At 41.2% G+C, this 21969-nt stretch overlaps 2 protein-coding genes across 4 annotated transcripts in view; one reads left to right on the top strand and one right to left on the bottom strand.

Annotated features, from left to right (window-relative positions):
* The first annotated feature begins 7514 nt into the window (after positions 1–7514).
* On the top strand, positions 7515–16380 carry LOC123756797 (beta-1,3-galactosyltransferase 5). The gene is made up of 6 exons (XM_069331915.1): positions 7515–7725; positions 7886–8122; positions 10197–10591; positions 11869–12010; positions 12989–13122; positions 15951–16380. The coding sequence occupies exons 1-6, from the start codon at positions 7519–7521 to the stop codon at positions 15988–15990; spliced, it is 1155 nt and encodes a 384-aa protein (XP_069188016.1). The 5' UTR covers positions 7515–7518; the 3' UTR covers positions 15991–16380.
* The window catches only part of LOC123756796 (zinc finger protein 208), a 27340-nt gene continuing 19959 nt past the window's right edge, over positions 14589–21969 (bottom strand). For all 3 annotated transcript variants that reach the window (XM_045740133.2, XM_045740135.2, XM_045740132.2), the window contains exons 16-19: positions 21259–21373; positions 20893–21003; positions 19352–19561; positions 14589–16320 (exon numbers count right to left, since the gene is read on the bottom strand). In XM_045740133.2, coding sequence (XP_045596089.2) covers positions 15940–16320; positions 19352–19561; positions 20893–21003; positions 21259–21373 — 817 coding nt within the window. In that variant the 3' untranslated portion in view covers positions 14589–15939. The remainder of the gene's footprint in view (positions 16321–19351; positions 19562–20892; positions 21004–21258; positions 21374–21969) is intronic.

Genomic DNA, 21969 nt, shown 5'->3' with positions numbered 1-21969 from the left:
AGCACTCCAGGTGTAGTGTTTTTACAGACATTTTAATTCTACTGTGACTTACCAAATCACTCTCGTTAACTCTTTTTTTTTATTTTTTTTTTGTTCTTGCACTCGGGCAAATACTGGTGAAGCAAACACGACACCGTGGCGTGGCCAGCGGGTTGTCTGGGGATTGAGTCTGGTCCCGCTCTCCCTCCTCGACCTGCCTGGTAACAATTTGACGTGGGATCACTTGAGTGCTTCAGGCGACGGGTATTGTGATAGACACGAGTTAAGGTGGATGTAAACAGCTGGGCCCTTGCATGGGCCAATAGATGTTGATTTATATTTTTATAGGGGGGTGAGGGAGGGGGCTCTGCGCCCTCCTCTGGGCGCATTTGGAGGGGGGACAGCTGTCTTTCTTCGAATATCTACCCAGTGGGTATACAAGAGCTGGGTTTTGAATGATAGTACTTGGGCTGGTAGCTTAGATACTCTCCTGGAGGACACTTCAGAAACCAGGAGGATATGGCCAAGAATGGGCGTCCTTCTCCACCCTTTCCGGTGTCTATAGTAGTGACGTCTTAACTCGTGCATCATAACTGGCGTGTCTGGCAAGGGGTTGACACAGTCCTGGGGGCTCTACCCCTTTGTAGAGAGAGGGAGATCTTATTGAGCCAAATGTCATCGACGTGATTGTTGTGACAAAGATCACTTAGGGAGCAGGTTCTTATCTTCCCATTGGGATCCTATTCATTCTCAGAATAACTTTGAGTGGCTCTTGACTCTCAGGATAACATACTCTAAGGTGTTCTGATCCTCCCCAATAGTCACCACAAGGTAGGCAAATTTATTGTTCTAGGGGACAGGCAGCCGGTGTATATTTATACTTAGGCTTATATCTAGGTTCCCTGCCATATCGAGGTTTATATATAATTATATCGAGGTTCCCCTACCTCTTACGGGCTCACCATAGCCCGTGCTACATGGACACTTCGTTCTGAGTAACTAAATCTAAAACAACAACAACAACAACCCCTACCTCGCACCGTACTATCTAAAAATCTACTTGTCCATTAATAGTATTTCACGTCTCATTATCGCCACTTAACACTGGTAGTTACGTGAGGTAGTTACTACTTAAATTTGGGCAGCAAGCAGCTAGCTGCCTGCATGTTGACTTGTGCCTCCGCTAATTTTAACGACCAAGTTTAAAAGTTAATTGAGGTCATTTAAGCTTTCACATGACTGTAAATTGTTAGTGTATTCATAAATCGCCGATTTTAAGTATCTTGTTTTAAAGTGGAGGTTAATTGTTTGCTCTCATATCGCTACAATGTTTACTCTTCATTTATTAATATTCGTGAGGAGCGTGGAGTGTGTTGGTGGCTTTGACTGTAACGCTCACACACGAATATTAAAACAAAATTGAACATTGTGTCGTTTTGTAAATATCTCGAGAAAATAGTTCAAATAGTTTTCAAACTAATTAACTGCAATGCCGCCTGTCCTCACGCCAAGGTTATTCCATCCAGCGGTCGACCCCAAAGTCGCATTCATCAATTGGAACAAGCTGTTCATTCAGAATTTTCTCGAATATAAATTAATATTATTCTATATTAGCATATTGTGCATATTTAGGCACTGGTTAGGTTAGATGTTTAGGTTCTGTTGGCGATTATTTGTATTTGTAGTACGTGGGTGAAGCATTTACAGCGTTGTGGTTCGAACAAAATTCGTCAGTGAAACACTTGTTCCGGATATGTTCGAACGTCAGCAGTTGTGAGTCGTGTGTAAACCGCTTTTCATTCATAAACAGGGGGTTTGGCGGGTGCATGGAATCACTTTTGGATCTTTGTTTGGAGGACGGGTTGTTACACACGACTCACAACTGCTGACGTTCGAACATATCCGGAACAAGTGTTTCACTGACGAATTTTGTTAGAATCACAACGCTATAAATGCTTCACCCACGTACTACAAATACAAATAATCGCCAACAGAACCTAAACACCTAACCTAACCTATGCCTATATATGCACAATATGCTAATATATTATAATATTAATTTATACTTGAGAAAATTCCCGTTTTGAATGAACAGCATATTAAAATTTATGAATGCGTCTGTGGGGTCGACCGCTGGATGTAATGGACTTGAGTCGAGGACGGGTTGCAGCATGAGCTGCTGCAACGTAGTTAGTAGTAGGCATCCATCAGTCTCGGGGAAACTATAGAGTTGTGCTCTGGTTGTTGGTCTGAGTTGGTTGGTTGAGCTCTCCAGGGCGCAAAGCCAGGGCAGGTTGATACGCAGAGAGAAGCTGTTACCCATGCAGCAGGTCCCCCCCCCCCTCTCCACGGCGCCAAAAGTCTCCAATGGAAAGGCAAACGCCAATACGATTGGTTCTAGCGCCGTCGCAGGAACTGTCAGAACGAGGTTAAAGGCAACAACGAACTGCCCCCCAGGGGCTCCTGCAACGAGACAACCTCGGTAAACAAAGAGTCCGAAAGAGTCGATGGTGGCTTCGATAATTACTTAAGACTGTGTATTTGAATTGTGTTTATACTTGTTGCCTAGCTTTGTGTGTACTTGTGTAGAGACTACTTAGAAAAATCTAAGTTCTGTCAAATCAAAGAAGTAGAAATTACTTACCCGAGTGTCGCCGGGGACTCGGCACCCTGACTGCTAGAGGTATTGCGTGCGGGCCAGTGCCACGCAAGGTATTGACTTTGAAAGGTAATTTACGTTAATTGGTTTAGTATGAAATTTGTCAGGAGTCTGATCAGTCACACATCAACGCGAGGGGGTCCTCGCGGCAGAGTGAGCAGCGCTCGGGAGTCGTAGTCCTAATGGCCCGGGTTCGATCCCCGGCGGATGCGGAAACATATGGGTACAGTTTTTCACCCTGATGCACCTGTTCATCTAGCAGTAAACGGATACTTGCGAGTTAAGACGGCTGCTACGGGCTGCTTCCTTTGTATTCACCTAGTTGTGCTTGCGGGGGTTGAGCTTTGCTCTTTCGGCCCGCCTTTCAACTGGCAATCAACTGTTACTACTATTTTTATATATATATTTTTTTGTGTGAGAACTATATGTAGTAGATATAATAGGGAAAAATAGGTTGGTTAGAAAGGCGAGGTCTAAGCGCCAATAGCTCGATCCTGCAGACACAAAGTAAACGCAAATAGTGAATACTCACTCACTCACTCACGGGTGGAAACTTAGTACCCAAATGAGCCACAGAGACATTACAAATCATTTTTTAATTGGCAGAGTAGTTAAGAGATGGAATGCATTGGACAGTGATGTGGTGGAGGCTAACTCCATACACAGTTTCAAGTGTATATTTAATAGAACCCAGTAGGTTCCAGAATCTGTACACCAGTTGATTGACAGTTGAGAGGCGGGGCCAAAGAGCCCAAACTCAACCCCCCCCCCTCCCCCGCTTGCACAACTAGGAGTACACACACCCACCCTACCCCCCAAAAACCCGCTTTACCATACAAAACTACAGCGAATACAAAATAAATCACCGGGAGTGGCTTTGAACATTCATTGACAAAGTTTCTCCACAAGGCAAACACAGCGGCCATTAAGCAATATCGGAAAATGTGATAGACCCCTGTCAGACATGTGATAGACCCCTGCCAGACATGTGACAGACCGGCACCTAACGTCACCACCACTTTCCTCACTCATACACACCACTCGGAAGTATTCACCACCTATTAGCACACACGATACGACCCCCCACCACCACCACCACCACCACCACCATTCAGGACAAATAATGCGAATTTAGGGCTGTTTGTTGTTTTAGATTTAGCTGCTCAGAACGAAGTGTCCATGTAGCACGGGCTATGGTGAGCCCGTAATGCCGACTTTAGGGGTTGTTGTTGTTTAAGATTCAGCTAGTGGGAACTAAAAGTGCCAAGTAGCACGGGCTATGGTGAGCCCGTGATGGACTTACCTGGCACAGGAGCGGAGCTGAAATTTCGACTTTTGGGCTTATGGACCTCTTTTATAATGCGTCATTGATCACCTGTTAGGGCGCCTGACAGCTGGGTGGACAGCGCTTCGGATTCGTAGTCCTGAGGTTCCGGGTTCGATCCCCGGTGGAGGCGGAGACAAATGGGTAAAATGTTTTTCTCCCCTGATGCCCCTGTTACCTAGCAGTAAATAGGTACCTGGGTGTTAGTCAGCTGTCACGGGCTGCTTCATGGGGGTGGAGGCCTGGTCGAAGACCGGGCCGCGGGGACACTAAAGCCCCGAAATCATCTCAAGATAATCTCAAGATATACACAATGTATACTGCAATATATACAAATTAAATATATAAATTTTACTTTGTTGAGTGGTGAAATCTCGCAGAACTTTTTCAAAATAATTGTATCATTTAATTTCCGTGGACGTGTGTGGCAGCCGAGACTGGGAAAGAATTGACTAATGCACTTCCCAAGCCAGCGAGTACTCGTGAGTAATGTAAAACAATCGGTTTAACGGGTCAGTTTGGCGGCCTTATTAACTACAATCAATAACAAGCGACGCATTTTAAAGCTTGGACGGAACAGGTGATAAAGTATGTGTTTAGTAATGGCGTCATGCAGGGAGCCACGGACGGTTTATCTGGCGTCAGGCTTTTGAGGGCTGAATACACAGCACTCCTCCGGTCATTGCACTTTAGGGGTTAAGAGTACCCCCAATATACACAGTACTGGGGAGTGGAGACATACTCAGAGTTAAGAATAGACAATATGAACAAGGAAATGTGTGTGTTTATCTCTCAGAATGTTCCGTAATACGTTTATTGCTTGTGATGTGTGTCTATGTATGTATTAACACGATGTACTGAACGGGGTGAGAATAGCTTGAGTTAACTCACGCCTTTGTATGTATTTTAACTCGATAAACTTATTTCAATTTCAATGTGAACAAATCCACAAGGGCTGTGACGAGGATTCGAACCTGCGTCGACCAGGTTAATTTACTTTACCTAACCGGACGCTACCTTTACCAAACCTACCCTTACTAGCCGTAGCCTAGCAGTATGTAATTTTTTGTCCCCATTCACTCCCCTTGCCACTTCGGGGGGGGGGGGAAGGGTTTTGACCTTTTGAAAAGGGTTTTATAATAGATCTTTTTGTCGGGGGACAGGTGTAGTAGAACATAGATATACTGTACATACTCATCAGTAGGTTGAACCGGTCAGTTCAGCTACTGATAAACGCTTGGAGCCGGACGTTTTGCCGGAAACGCTATGCGTGCTAGTGGGCTTTACAAGAATGTAAATTCAACTTAATTTCTATGTTCTCTGTTAGCCCCCCAATGTACATTCTTGTATATAAATAAATAAACTGAAAGCGCTTTAGTTGTTAGCTTTTCAATTTTCACTGTCGTTCTGCACACTGAAGATCAATTTTTGTTGTATGAATGTTGTGTATATATATATATATTTATAATGGGTGTATATTTATATATATATATATATATATATATATATATATATATATATATGTCGTACCTAGTAGCCAGAACTCACTTTTTGGCCTACTATTCAAGGCCCGATTTGCCTTATAAGCCAAGTTTTCCTGAATTAATATATTTTTTCTAATTTTTTTCTTATGAAATGATAAAGCTACCCATTTCATTATGTATGAGGTCAATTTTTTTTTATTGGAGTTAAAATTAACGTAGATATATGACCGAACCTAACCAACCCTACCTAACCTAACCTAACCTATATTTATAGGTAAGGTTAGGTTAGGTAGCCAAAAAAAGCTAGGTGAGGTTAGGTAGACGAAAAAACATTAATTCATGAAAACTTGGCTTATTAGGCAAATCGGGCCTTGAATAGTAGGCTGAGAAGTGCGTTCTGGCTATTAGGTACGACATATATATATATATATATATATATATATATATATATATATATATATATATATATATATATATATATATATATATATATATATAATATAAAAGAGACAGGAGGCCTTTGAGAGGAGAATGTACGACACAGGGAGGGGAAGTGATGGGGGGGGGGGAAGAGAATATAGTAGGCTTTCACATATTCTTTTCAGTATTCCCATCTCCTTCATCCTCCCCCCCCCCCCCCCTTTTGTGTAGTTTTTTTAATTTTGTTTACATAATGAGTTATAATATTAACTGCATAAAAGGTGTAAGCCAGAGACCACCAGACTTTGAATTCAACTCTTCATGATGAAAGTTTTCTTGCTTTTGATTTCCATTGAGAGATCGCTCTTGGACTGTCATTTGACAACTCTTTCCATCTAGCCCCCCCTCCCCCCCTTCCGCGCTCTCTCTCTCTCTCTCTCTCTCTCTCTTTCTGTTATTATTTATACACATTATATATAATATATATAATTTGTTTTCAGTCGATGACAGTGTCGAGTAAACCTACTGATTACTGAACACTCCATTACCACCTTCTGCTATACGTTCCCAAACTTTTAGCGCGAGCGTGGGTGCTCCCTCCACCAAATTTCTTCCTTGCACGGTGCTCACTCTGAGAGCTCAGTCGAGGTGCTCAATCGGGGTGAGCTCTAAGATAAGACTTGCCTGGCGTTTCGCGAGCGTTTTGTCTTGGGTTCGTATCCTGGCCGGGGAGGATTGACCGGGCGCCAATCCTTAACTGTAGCCTCTGTTTACCAAACAGTAAAATGGGTACCAGAAACAATTTGGCGGGTCGTATTCCGGGGAACATAGAATTAAGGATTTGCCCGAAACGCTACGCGTGCTAGTGGCTGTGCAAGAATGTAAATACTCGTGTTTGTATATAAAATAAAATAAATAGACGAAGCGACCGGGAGGCGGGAGGAGGGAAGAGTGTTAGGGACAACACCCTACAACACCCAGGGTTGCCTCCACGTGACTGGGGACCGGCCGTGAACACAAACCATCAACAGCTAAGAGCAAACAGCAGCGTCTTCTAGCGAACTGTTTTTATGTCGCGTTATAATAAGTGGTGATCAATTGCTTGGTTTTATGATCTGGCAGAATCTTTAGACGTGTGTGTGTGTGTGTGTGTGTGTGTGTGTGTGTGTGTGTGTGTGTGTGTGTGTGTGTGTGTGTGTGTGTGTGTGTGTGTGTGTGTGTGTGTGTGTGCGTGCGTGTGGCGTGCGTGTGGCGTGCGTGTGGCAAATATGTAAGGTTCGTAACTTGTATTGCTTCTCCGCCAGACAATTTAGTTGTTTATATTAACTATAAGTTATCAACTGGTGGTCATGGCGCCCAACAAACTCTGCAAGAGTTATGGAGGTCCAGACACCATTATCAGTCCACACTAGATAGAGATTTTGTTGTGTGAAGACATGATCACAGGTTTCCTGTGTATTTTACATGTAATAAAGTATGTAATTTAGGCAAACCAAACTCGTAAGTAATAGTAACGAATTGCTACGCGCGTTAATAACTTCAGAAAGAATGCATAAATTACACGCCAAGATTTGTATATATCCTATTGAATATTTTGTAACAATTTATATGAAAAAACAATTATGACTCGGCTCCCTCATCCTCACAGGTGAATGGCTGGTTTTCTGAAGAGTTCTCCGAGAAAATTCTTGGTTGTTGCATTACTGGCCATTTGGTATGTGATGGTCTTGTACAATGGTCTCTTGCGGCTACCAAGAGGCGGCCGTGGCCACACCTCCCGTACTGGTCGTGTCGTCCGCCGCCCCGAGGCGCATGGAGGCTGGCGCCAGGTCTTGGCGTCCTGGAACCCGCACTACATTGTGAGTTTACCAACAGTTACCGTTTGATATCCTTATAAAGTCTTGATACAAACAATGTATGTACTCAAATGCGTATTAGCTAATCCACTGAGAGCGAAGCTACTGAAACATTCCATTTTGAGCACCTCTGACGGCCTTTGAGTGCCCTTTACTCTTGTAGACGCAGTCTCGTGTTGAGGGCGAGGTAGTAAACCCTTACCCAGGCCAAGTGAGGTTCAAGATGTCGGAGGAGGCTTGCCGGGAGCCGCCGCTGGTGCTGGCGGCGGTGGTGACGGCGGTCGAGAACCGGCTCCGGCGTCAGTTCGTCAGGCGCACCTGGGGCCACCCATCCCTGGCCCAGGACACGGGAGTCAAACCCTTGTTTGTGGTGGGAGAAGTACAGGATCCAAAGCAGCAGGTGAGTTACTTAAGAGAGCTGTGTTGATGGTTTCGTTGTGGAAGTAGAAATGTGGTTAAGGGGTGGGATTTCATGCATAATGTAAACAGGTGACTGACACATTTTGATTGCTAATTCCGAAAAAAACGATTATCGAAGCACCCAACTGCATAGTTCCTATACCACCCTAATCGGCATTTGGTGAACTTATTCATGAAAATTATAAATTCGTGCAGGTGCAGTCCTGGACCTCGCCCATTACCAGTCTCGTCCCGTAGGAAAAATACCTAAACTGACGGAGACGAGGTACCTACTCGGCTCCGTCATAACACAAAGGACAAAGTAACAGATCACAAAACGGTAAAAGGTCCCAATAACGAAAACAGTAACATAAAAAGATCCCAACAACAATTATACCTGTTGTCTGCCTTTGTTATGCAGAGGCATTTCTCGTTAAACCCGTTAAAACTGCATTGACTGTTAAAACATCTTATAGTCATAGAACGATTTTGGATCTTTGTTTTGGATTCTTTCGTAAGTTCTTTTGGCTGATCTGATTTTGAGTGGCAGAGTTTAGTGCCCTTTTGTTATAACTCATAATCAATGATGTCCATCGTGGATTTAATAAGTTTTACAGAGGTTCCTCTTGGGTTACCAACGCTTGTTTCACGACCTGTGTCGTCCATCTAGTTCCCTTTCTTGTTTGGTTTTCTTTTCGGCGCACATTTTTGAACGAGTTTCATGATGACCTTCTTGAAATTTTGCCATGATGCTTCCGCGCCATGTTCGCCCATCAGCTTCCTCCTGGAGATAGTTCGCAGTTCCTCTCTTTCATTGATAGTCACCTCGCTGGCAATCTAGAAATTCATCATATTTAACCTTTGTGGGTTTCTATATTCGTAGTTCATCTTAAAATATGATGGTTGCATGAGGGGGAGAGCGTTTCCCCTCACATGAATTTGATGAATCATACTCTTCTGTTGACCAGACCACACACTAGGTGAAGGTGTGATGTCATCACACTAGGTGATGACGACGTTTCGGTTCGTTCTGGACCATTCTCAAGTCGATTGTGTGCTAACAACTCTTCTGTTAGCACAAGATCCAGTTTACTGTTACCACGTGTGGGCTCTACCACATGCGGTATGAGGCTGGAGTCCTGCGCGAGGTCACACAAATTTGTTCACCCTTCTGCTTCTTATGTTAGGTTGATCCAATCTATGGTCTCGTGGTTTATATCCCCTCATTATTAGGGTTTGGGGTTTCAGACGCCGCATTAATCACAATTATGCAGATCTGTAATTTCCTCTGCCGCTGCTGTGTCAGCCCTGTAGCATACTCCCACGGTCATTTTGCTATAATCTTGAGTTAGTATGTTGCACCATACTGACTGAGGAGCACCGTGGTGTTCAGTTCCTCATTGGTTATCTTGAGATCTTGAGGTTATCTTGAGATGATTTCGGGGCTTTAGTGTCCCCGCGGCCCGGTCCTCGACCAGGCCTCCACCCCCAGAAAGCAGCCCGTGATAGCTGACTAACACCCAGGTACCTATTTTACTGCTAGGTAACAGGGGCATAGGGTGAAAGAAACTCTGCCCATTGTTTCTCGCCGGCGCCCGGGATCGAACCCGGGACCACAGGATCATAAGTCCAGTGTGCTGTCCGCTCGGCCGACCAGCTCTCACCTGGTTGCATCCCAGATGCTCTTTCACATACAGTATCACCCCACCTGCTAGTGTTCTGTCCTTTTTGAATGGTGGGTGGCATCCTGGGCGATAGAATATTATGTCATGTATTACTTCATATCATGTGTAATCAGAAAAAATTGCCGTGCAGTTATATATAGTTTAATGCAATACCAGTAAGCTGATTGAAACTGCCTGATTCTGTCAACTATCTTCTAACATAGATTCATGGAAAAATAATAATTTCAGCTAACATGGCATATAATTAAAAAAAAATGTTTTAAAACGTTTGAAAATTATTATGATAAATGTAACCAAACATTTTTGCACATCCTAACATACGATAGTTGAAGTGCATTAAAGAGATTGAAATGTCTTTCACTCAATTTATATTACTGTATCTTCCAACAGGCTATGTTGATAGAAGAATCGGAGCAACATCATGATATGATACAGGCAAACTTCATCGACTCCTACGTGAACCTCAGTTACAAAACCACAGCACTCCTCACTTGGGCCACTCGGCACTGTCCTAACACCCCATTCATACTTAAAATAGACGACGATGTTATCCTCAATCCAATAGCACTTCGAGAATTCCTTCTGGCATACTTACGATACAACCCACATCCTGTCAACATCTTGGGAAACGTAAGACACTGTGACCCAGTTGTGAGATGGGGCAAGTGGGCGATGCCAGTAGATATATATCCAGACCATGAATATCCATCATATGTAGCTGGCCCATCATACTTAGTACCAATAGCCATCGTCCCCACCCTTCTTGATGCCATTAGCAGAACAAGGTAAGTCTGCTGTTGTCAAGTTAGGGAACATGACTACCTATCAAATGCAGCTCAATACCCTTGAGTTCTGGTGCCCAGCACAGGGTCCCCCCCCTACCCCAAACAACTTCACAGAGGGCCAACATCTCCAGTTGGTTGTATAGGGAAAGAAAGCCACTGGCTGTTCACCTCTTGATGTAGTATTGTACTAGACAAATTGAGACACCAGCTGGAAAAACTGTCAAAATACTGAAGGGTGTCCTTAGATGGCCAGACATTTGGGTCACTGCAACTGCTGCCACCTAGTGGTGGTAAAGTGTAGTTAGCATGGGTTAACAGTGGCTGTTAATATTAGCAGTCGGGAGAGTGACGCAGATTTTTTTTTTAAATTATGCACCCCATACCCATTCTGTAAGTGGTAATGGGAAAGATTACAAAAAGCACATAATGGGCATTGGATGCCCTAAGTTTTTATGCTTGTAAATAAGTACAGTACTGTAATTATAAAAGTAAAAAGGCACCAAGCCAGGAAGACTTATTAAGCACTATCTGTGTTGCAGGATATTGGAAAAAAGGTACTAAATACCAATTGGGATGCTAAGACGAGCAAAAATAACAATGGTGAGCAATAGCAAAGTTACCATGATTCATCAAGGGATTTTATACTTGTAAACAAGTCTTACTGTACTGGTTTGTCCTAGCAGGATGGATATTGTCTTCAGTAACTTCCAGACACCTTGCATGACACCTGCAGTGGCACCTGTACATGCATGTCGTCCTGCCAGAATGCAGCTTGAAGGCCTTACATAGTACATGCATAATAAGTGCTTACATGATATAGCAAATGTGTAAACAAAATTGTTAACTTTAATAGTCTTATTTATATTAATATAGAAATATGCTTGGATCATTAATACCTTAATGGGTTTGAGTAAGATTAAATTAAGTTAATCATATGACTAATTGTTGCATATTGCTCTACCATATTTCAAGAAAATATATGTAGGGCTCTCCTTCAATTGTTTTTCAACTAGAGATGTGTTAATGGATAAACTGTACATGACTTGTCCAGTTGAAGGAAGATGATATTCAGCTCTTCGGCAATCCCCGATTATTCTAGAGAATAAAATATCTTCAATGAAGATATTATTAAATTATCTTTTGGATATTATTGAAACATAACTTTGTTTCCAATGCAGTAGTGATTTCTTTTTAAGTCGTGCAACTGATAAATGTTGTTGAAACAAATGCACATGATATTTTTTGGTCATATGTTACATGATCTCGTGGTTTTCCAGATTCTTGTTCTTGGAGGATGTGTACACGACAGGTTTGGCAGCCAAAAGAGCTGGCATTGGCCACTACAATATTTACTCCCTTACCAGCTATTTGGCTGAAGACATAGACTACCGCTGGTCCACTGGTTCTGCAGTCTTCCAAGTAGGTGCTTTTATTACAGCATGGGGGCAGTGCTGTGGCCTGCGGCAGCACGGGGGGAAGGGGGGGGGCCAGTGCTGTGGCCTGTGGCAGCATGGGGGAAGGGGGGGGGCCAGTGCTGTGGCCTGTGGCAGCACTGGGGGAAGGGGGGGGGGCCCAGTGCTGTGGCCTGTGGCAGCATGGAGGGAAGGGGGGCAGTGCTGTGGCCTGCGGCAGCAAAAATTAATATTTTATTTATTAATAAATATTAATTAGAATGCAGTATGAAAGCAAATAATTAATATTGGCTATTACTTCTAAAATAAACCTGATACAGTACTATGAAAAGTCTCTAAACATTAAATTATTAATCAAAGTTCTGTACATGTATATGTAATATTTAGGATGTTGTACATCTGTGAAGTCAGTACTGTATTAGGCAAATTGTTGTTCAGAAATGGTGCCTGTCAACCACCTAGCTTGTCGTGATGCCTAGGACATGGCCAAATGTTTGAAATGAAGCAACATGGTAGTCCATTCACCTGGGCTGTAGGGGAGACAAACCACGGACCCCACTCATGTGAGGCTGAAGCTCTATCTACCGAGCTATTTATTTAACGTGGTAGTGTTTGGCAAGTAATACCATTTAACATGCTTGTTGCCAGGTCTTTTTCTGTTTTTGTTTGTTTTCTGGGAGGTAGTCCATGGTAGCTCCCTGAGCTCCCCACTTTAGAAACTTCAAACTACCAGTTGAGATCTAATACTCCCCAACTCCCCTGGAGTTGCTTCTATTGAAATAACTCGGTAAGAGGCTAAACTCTATATTGTCTCTTATAGAAGGGGGGCCAGATTCTGGTAATAACTTTTAGGAAGAAACCTGTGAATCATGTAACCTGGTATGGTATTTAAGGTTTGGTGTTTCTCATGGTGGGTAGATAATATCATTCATTTTTGTGAATCTATTCATGGAAAATATTTTACTTTGTGGTATCTTCATTTCAGGAGAATGTTGATTTTAATGAAGCTGTTCGAGGTTGGAATATACTTAGAAAACTAGAAAAAATCGCCGCTCCTCCATACAATCCACAAAGCACTGATCCATCTTCGTCCAATGTCCTTGAGACTAAGAATAAAAGGTATCTAAATTGAATCTGTTTGACTCTCAAATTGAAGTGAACTGTTTGTATATCATAGGTATATTTTTCTCACACAACTCTTGTGTATAAAACTGCACTTGCAAAATATGAACAAAATTGGCCAAGTATAAGAGAATTTGTTTATGGTTGAACACCAGATGCTTGGGGCTATCCTTTCACAACTTTTAAGAATGAATGGACTAGAGTATAGGATGAACATAGTCTGGTTGGTGTTGGGTTTAATGCCACACTAAGAAATATCAGCATCTAGCCCAACTCCTATCCAATTTTTGTGAAGTCTAAAGTAAAATTTAACTGTTCCTGCCACTTACCTGTGCATTTTCATGATTTACTTGATAAAAATGAACTGTATTCATTCAGGATAGTGATAGTGAGTAGGGAAGATGGTTACAGTGATAGATAATGTATACATGCAAAGATATATTACATCCCCTGTCCTCTCCTCATCTTAATGCAAGATGAAGGGGGAGATGAAATGGAAGGGATGGGAAGATGAAGGAGTGGGTAGAAGAGGGATGGAGGGAGGGGAAAATGTTCATGCATATTATTGTCAAATCATTTGTTACCTGTACATTTGCGCAAAGTTAATACTTATACGTAAAATGTATAGCTGACTTACCAGCTAAGGTAGTATTGTTGGTACAGCCCAAGAAAATTGTCAAGGAGCTGTAAGTAATATATCAACTAATGGATCAGTTGAGCAGCCTAAGCTGTTAGGAACACATCACACAGTCCTCTCCTCCCTGGGCAGCTACGTGGTAATTAGTATGTCAACTTATCTAGGACATGGTTTCTGCTCTTGTGCAACTCTCCTCCCAGCTCATTGAGGAGGCCTGCAGACCTTCAGAGCAGATGTGTGTGGTGGTCATAGGGCAACACAGGCTGACCCCCAGTAATGTTAACACTAGTCATGATCAGAGAGAAATGGAATGCTTGATCACATGCAGTGTTGATGGCTTGAACAAAATCACGTCTCAGGAAGTCGGCACAACTTGACTGAAAGCTGGTGACAGGTCTTGCAGAGACCTGTTGCCAGTTTTTGTATCTTAAATAGTTAAATCAGTCCTTTTACTGATTTTTAAATTTTAGCTCAAAGGTTAGGCAGCATAAGTACTTTACAGCCAAAGTGAAATACCAGAATGTTTTCTTTGAAATAATGACAGTGATTTATAAACAATGTTTACAGTACTTGCAAGACTACCAATAGACTACATTATTAAATTAAATATAAATGTCTGCAAGTGTCATTTTAGATTGGGAAGTTACTCGGAATGACTGCAGCCAGAATTTCACTGGTGACTTAACTACTCTTAACTTTACTGCCTTGTGTTAATAGAAATTCTCTACAAATGCTTTGGCTGATGAAATATCTTCATGTACTGTACACTCTTTCCTAAACGGATATTTAGTACTGTATACCAAGGAGAGTGAAGCAGACAATACTCTGGAGGTTGAGATAAAAGAATATTTTCTTATTGGCATTTTAAGTAAAATTTACAATGTAAACAGTGTATACATATAATTGATGGAATAATTTTGAAAGATGATAATTTTACAGTAATTATATTTATACATTGCATTAATCACAGCATTGGAGATCATTTTTAGACTCTTGAAAGAGTCAGATTTAACACATTGTACAACAGTTAACTAAAGCCTTTAGGAAAACAAATTGGCAATGCATGCACCCGTACCATTAATTACTTTAAAGATAGTTGGTGATAAAAATAGTCAGAAAAGTAATTGGAACACTGATTCCTTAACCCTTTGGCCCTATCATCACTGAAGATTGAAATGTATCCCCCATTTCTGGAGAGTTCCTCTGACCTGAGAGATAAGGCCAGAATTTGAACCACTCTACAAGGTGAAGGGAGCCCAAGGATCAAAAGTTTGTACTGAAAACTGACAAAACTGGTTGGAAAAGGTTCAAAACGGTGAACAATGCTTGAAAGAAATGAAAAATGATGAATGTAAGGTAACTGAATAACCCTAACCATAATGTGCCCAGCTGCCATCAGATGACCCACGATCCTGTCCAACTACCCACTCCGCTCACGAGCCACCAGCACTTGGCCCAAAATGCCCACAGGAAAGGGAAAAGGGCAAGGACGGGGATGTACCCAAGGGCTAGGTGCTACATAGTCACCACAGCTTGCTTGCTTTTGATAATTACTTGCTTACCCCAAGGAATTATTGGAAGTCTTCCTCAGCAGTTTCCAGGTGCTGACTCCTAGGAAAACAAGGAATTGTCTGCAAGCCAGGAAGAAGCTTGGACCCTATATATGAGCCATAAAGTGGAAGAAAACGACAAACAAAATGATAACGTTCCAAACAACTGATTTACAAACACGTTCTGAAAGAAACTTTTCAGTAGCAAGGGAGCTGCCTGTACATCCATTTTTATTACATAAACCCATTTGGACCACCTGAATTTTATAATATATAAAGTTCATGTGGCCTACATGGGTTTATGTAATAAAAATGGATATACAGGCAGTTCCCTTGGTGCATTTACATCCATCTTGGTTGTTGGTTCCTTTCTTTTCCCTGCTTGCTGCTGTTGTGGTGTACATATGAACATCCATATACATTATATATCGGGTATATATTAAACAAGACACTACGGGCTCACCATAGCCCGTGTTACGTGGAACTTTTTGTTCCAGGTAGCGAATCTTTAACAACAACAGGTATATATTACATATATATATATATATTTTTAATATTTTATAATTTACATAATGCATCTTGTGGAAAAAAAATGACAGGTTTGATCACTGCCATCTAATAGTGTCATTATTTTCTAGGCACATCGATGGAGATCGCATATCGAGGCCAAATGGTTAAACCAACAACCTCATCTTGGATACTTCTCTCTAGTTCTTCTCCACTGCAGTGAGATGGATGCTCGGTTATAACGTGTGAAGGAGGTTGTAGGAGATGACTGGCCACTTCAGACGAAGAAAGTGGTGCTAGCCGAGATGTCATTATTGATTGTGACGTGTTTGGCGCTGAAGAACTGGCTGTGTTAGGCACGCTAGGTTTAGAAACCGAAATATTGCTGGTCTGTGGCTGTTCCAGTTCAGGGAATACACTTTGCACTGGCATTTGTTTCCGATTAGACTCGTTAAAGCCAGTGTTGTTAGTCTCCCGGTCATGAAATGCTTCAGTGTGGACCTATAAAAAGATTAAAATTGATTTTGATGATACCTAAAATATATAAATATTGAATAAAAAGCCAATTCAATCACCATATTCTACAACTTCATACTACAAATGCTGGATATAAAACTCTGACTATAGAAAAAATGCAAAAAAAATTCACTGGCAAAGAGTGTAGAGAAACAATTGCTTTAGTAAATACATTTCCCTTCAGTAACATGAAACTCCTTGGGTATAATGAAGTCAACTGTAATTCTTTGACGCATATTAAGTAAACATAACTGCCTATGCATTAAAGTGCTGTGCCTGTATAGAGAATGTTCTTTCTGGTAAGGTTTTATCCACTGACCAGTTTGTCACCTGTGCACTTTTCACTTGCTTTTGAGTGATCTTGAGTCATATTGGCCACTTTAATACAAAACTAACATCTTGAAGATTTTAATGACTAGCAGCCAGACATTAGCCTGAACTTCAAGCCACTTCACCAACTCAATCATATCTCTTACTTTCAACCTTGAGTCTTGACCTAAAAATTTTATTGTAATCTCTAAAGATTGCAATGTTACATCTGTTAATATCTACCACATTATTACCTCTTTGAAACCCCTCCAAGGAGGTGACCATGACTAAAGCTTTAAGGTAGTTTTATAATTACATGATCTGGTTTGAACTATCTTTTAGCCTTTAATTTCTTTCATTAAAGAGGTTTTCTGTCCATCATTCTAACCCCCCTTGCAAAGCACTTTGTTAATATTTAACTACCCTGTTTTCCTTGCAAGTCATTCTCCAAATGAGTTGAAATAAATATCTCTGCATGAAGGGTTGATATGCACCGCATGACTATTTCTCACACCTTCCCTGTCACTCTTTGGATTACCTAATTTTCAAATTAGTTTCTTAACAACTGAGACTGGTTGAAGTGTCAGAAGATTCTACATTTAGCCAATCTCTAAAGGATGGAAAGTTTCCACAAGAGACTGCATCCTAATACTTATGAACTCGAGTAATGTAGAACACACACACACACACCTTTCTGAGTATTGCACTACATTCCGCCTTAAAGCATGGGATTGAAATCAAAGACATGCAGTTTGAGAATGTTAGCCTAAGTGTTTTTTTTTTTTTCCAAACTTCCCTACCAGGTCATACTGGTGTTAGGGATGCACAGAAGAACAACTCGCCTAGCTCAGATTAACCTCTAAAGGTTCATTCAGAACTGCTCAATGTTCTTTCAAGCTCTATTTGATATCACAGGGACTACTAAGTACTGTAGCTTTCTAACTGCCAGTGTGTCATAAACATGACTGGTTGATACCTGGTTAATGGGGTTCTGGGAATTCGTCTACTCCCCATGCCCAGCCCGAGGCCAGGCTTGACTTGAGAGTTTTTGTCCACTAGGCTGTTGCTTGGAGCGGCCCGCAGGCCCACATACCCACCACAGCCCGGTTGGTCCAGCACTCCTTGGAGTGGTGTTGACTAATATCCTTTATCCTGACCTGTCCTATCCTAATATCCTGACTAATATCCAAGACTGTCACTAATTGGCAGCAATGATGACACTGGATTTCCAGATTTAAGCTGGCTCTCATTCATCATTAGGGGATTAAGAACACGAGACGGAATAGAATCAACTGAGTGCACTACTCGGAAAGCAACTTTGCATATCCAATCAAGTCTTTATTTCTCGGCTATCCCACTACATTGCACTGAAATGCAAGATCGGGAGTAGCAGAAACAAAAAGGAAAGATAAATCTGGTATAACTAACTTATCCTATAGAATGGTGCTTGATGTAGCAGCAAAGGTAAGAAGTGTCCAGCAGCCCAGGAAGTTTCACACAAGATAAACCATACCAGAAAAGAAGTTGGACATCTGGAGGATAGCCAAATCACTGCACTGGCTGTGCACGCAGGCATTTTTAGGAAGGTATGTGGCTTCAAGTGTTCTGTTCAACTTCAAGAACAGACTCAGATGTTGCTACTGTATCTCAAATGAACCCCAACCATGGCAAAGACTGGAGCTGGAATTTTGGCTCATTGATCAGAAAGCCAAAGTTTTCTAGTAATGCCTAAGACTGGGGGCCCATATGAGCCAGTCATCAAGGCAGGATTTTTAAATTTAGCAAATTTAGACTTCTATCACTGATATTTCATTTACAAATCAGTGATTTAGCACCCTGTTTCTGAGACAGTGACTAAGAAATGGGATCAAAACAAGTCACAGCTTAAACACTACAGAAAAGGCCCACCTGAGGGGTGAAAATGACCTTCAACCAAACAGGAGGAATAGAAGAAGCAATAGCCATATGTGTTATAGTGAACATGCAGAGGTAAAATATTGGCCTAAACCAATAATAGATCATCAACACTTCCAACCCAAACTGCAGCATGAAGATTAGGTCTCATTACCAAGACACAGGGGTCAAGGCTATCCCTTGTCTAGCCCAGTCTCTAAGCCCAAGACGAGGAAGGATGAGGGAAGGTGGCGACTGAATCAAAAATTACAATACAGCCACAAATAAATCTAAGGAGTGACCTTTTAGTTGTTAAGAAAACAGAGCATTCTCCCATACACTCATATGACATAGTGGCCAAGTGTATTCCGTACAGCAGCACAAACACCCCCACTTCTGGAACAAAGCTCCAAGAAGCTTCAAATGCACAACACTCGAGAGAAAAAACTCATCATAATGAAACCAAGTTTCTTAGGATGAAAGTCAACTGAATTTTTAACTCTGCCTGCCTTGAATGACATGGGAACTAGTCAGGAAGAATGTGAAGAAGCTCAAGTCAGGAAACCCTGAATGAAAGAGTACCACTTTGCAGTTCCTGTGATGCCAAGTACAACTGTAGTGATTATTACTGAATTTTCTAGAGGTTATTCTGAACTGGACTTAGTATTTCATTAACACCTCCCACAGCACCAGTATTATCCAGCAGAGATGTTTGAAGAAATTCCTGCCAAGTGCAGAATGTTTGTCTGTCTAGACCAGAAAAGACCTTGCCTTAAGAAACAATTAAATGGAATACTCGGAAATTACCACTAACCTTGAGTGTTCGTTCTGATGTAAACATTCGGGGACATCTTGGGCAGCGAACATAATCAGCACGTCTGGAGTGTGTACGAAGATGAGAAGTCAAGTAACGAGCCCGAGCAAAGGCTCTTCCACAAATTCTACAAATATGAGTCTCCTTCGTTTCATTGGTTTCCTTTTTATTTAGTTTACTTTGGTCTCGAGCACTCTTCTCCTCTGTTGACTGTAAAAAAAAATATGGCTCGAATGAATATGAAAAACACCTTTCTGAGTATAATCATTTAGTAGGTCCCTAAGGTAATATCCACTATGACATATGACCAGAATTACAGTCTGGAAGGATGGAATTCTGAGACCAGCACAACAGTTAACTTTTCAAATGGTTTCTGCAGGGGTCATTATAGACATTAGTAAGTCAAAGAAGATAACCACAATCCAACCCAGAATGATTGATATGCATTCCTAAGAATCTAAAAGTCTTTGCAAACCATTTTAGCATTGCAAATGACTGTTGACAAACTATTCCTTACTGCTCATTTCCTAGTCCGGTTACCTAAGCTAATCACCCAACAGGTGGCAGCACAATGTAAATCTCAGGGCTTGTAGAATCAATATTTCATGCAACCCCAAATGCAGTAAACCTGCATTCAAATGTCTTCAACAATTGCCTACTCCTCATTCTTGAAGCTCTATCCTATGATGCTGCACTTCAACATTCACAGATATACAAAAGAAATGCCAACTGCTATGAGGCTCATTACTCATAACTTGTAGTAATTTCCTTCTGACATAGATGATGGTAAGTTACATTTGTGGCAGAGAAACACAAGCAATGATCATAACAGAGTGCATGACACTGAACTTGGAACAAGCATATGGATGCATGAAAAGAATCTAGAAAACTGATGAAACTGGTGATGAAACTGTTATCTTGGAGATGATGTTTGACTCTTCAGTAATCATGAAGAGCCACATGTTTGAACCTAGCAGGTTCCTTACTCTATTTATTATGTATACAGTAAGCTTGGCCTTGGCAAAAGAACTTTTGTTTGTTAATCTTCTTTGTTGTGCTTGTTAAATATATTACAATATTTACATTGGAAAAATGAAGAAGCAATGTACTGATCAAGTAGTCTTTATTCTTTTCCAAATACTGTATTTAAGAAAACTGCTCCTAAATATAAGTTGCTGTCAGTATACCTGATATCCTGGATGTTATTTTCTCTAGAGCCAAACAAGATATTCATTAGCAAACTTTTCCAAACTTCTTTAAACAACATTTAGATCTTATACATGTAAAGGTATTTTGAAGACCAAGCCAATTATATTACAATTGACTAGTAATGTTATTGCTAGTTATTATATTGTTTATTGACTGTATCCACTGACAAGTTGCCCTGTGCAATACTAATTATAGATTTAAGAACATTTATGAATAAATATTGACATATATGTTGTTATTGTTATTATTTCATGCCATCACATGAATGTTTACTTCCATATGAACAACTATACCAGAAATATACCAGAGAGTTATCACTCATCGAGACTTGCCTCATCTACTTGCGGGTGACGAGTCCTCATATGAACCGTTTCTAGGTACAAACGCCGTTTGAACGAAGAGCCACAAATCTGGCACTGGTGACGCTGAGTACCATGTTGTTCCTAAAAGAGAACATGATACTGTATTAATAATTACAGCAGCATTTCATATTTAAGTACAGTACAAGCATTCACATGATTGAAACATCAAGTGATACGTGAAAGATAAGACATCCTATGGCATTTCATAATAAAATGAATATTGAGAATTTCTGCAAAAATGCCAATTTATGTACTGTATGAAGCTTTTGTGTAGTAATCCTATTTGAATGATAATATTATTTAGCAAACACCACAAGCGACAAGAATGTAACTTACCCGGTAATGTCTTGTGTAATCTCTCCACCGAACAAACCCTTTTTCGCAGATTTTACACACATGTGGTCTAGATCCTTCATGGTTACGTTTATGTTCTTTTAGGTCACGTATATACCTGTCGATAGTGAAATGTATCATAAAAAAATATGAAGAATTTAATTAAAAAGAAATTTTACATTTCTTCAAATGTCAGGCTCACTGCCACGGGCAGAAAGTAACAGCAACATAATAAAACTCTGTCAAATCATATTAGTGCTAAGGACACATTGGGAAAAAGCTACATCCAGTCCAGAGTGGACTCAGAAAATTGGCTCATAAACACTCAAAAATGCTTTTTAAGTACAGTACTTCAGTATTTGGCATTACAGGAACCTCTGATAGTGCATTTGCAAACTCCAAGTTGGCCTACCAAGCCACCTGGTCTGACTGACGCCAAATGCCAGGATCCATGTACAGAGTTAGCAGTCCTTGTGGAGTAGTGGTAAGACGCTTGCCTGGCGTTTTGCGAGCGCTTTGTCCAGGATTCGTATCCTGGCCGGGGAGGATTTACTGGGCGCAAATCCTTAACTGTAGCCTCTGTTTAACTTAACAGTAAAATGGATATCTGGTTGTTAAACGATTTGGCGGGGCCGTACTCTGGGGAACATAGGATTAAGGACTTGCCCGAAACGCTATGCGTGCTAGTGGCTATACATGAATGTAGGAACTCTT

The sequence above is a fragment of the Procambarus clarkii genome, chromosome 26 (assembly GCF_040958095.1).
Source record: "Procambarus clarkii isolate CNS0578487 chromosome 26, FALCON_Pclarkii_2.0, whole genome shotgun sequence".
NCBI lineage: Eukaryota > Metazoa > Arthropoda > Malacostraca > Decapoda > Cambaridae > Procambarus > Procambarus clarkii.
The sequence above is the reverse complement of the archived record's forward strand: the minus strand, read 5'-3'. Positions and strand labels throughout refer to the sequence as shown.

What these genes read in the sequence shown, in the direction of transcription:
- LOC123756797 (XM_069331915.1), top strand. Translation starts at nt 7,519, where the DNA reads ATGGCTGGTTTTCTGAAGAGTTCTCCGAGAAAATTCTTGGTTGTTGCA. An exon ending in GATGCCATTAGCAGAACAAG is followed by an intron (nt 10,592 to 11,868) that starts GTAAGTCTGCTG and finishes GTGGTTTTCCAG; the next exon opens with ATTCTTGTTCTTGGAGGATG. An exon ending in CTGGTTCTGCAGTCTTCCAA is followed by an intron (nt 12,011 to 12,988) that starts GTAGGTGCTTTT and finishes TCTTCATTTCAG; the next exon opens with GAGAATGTTGATTTTAATGA.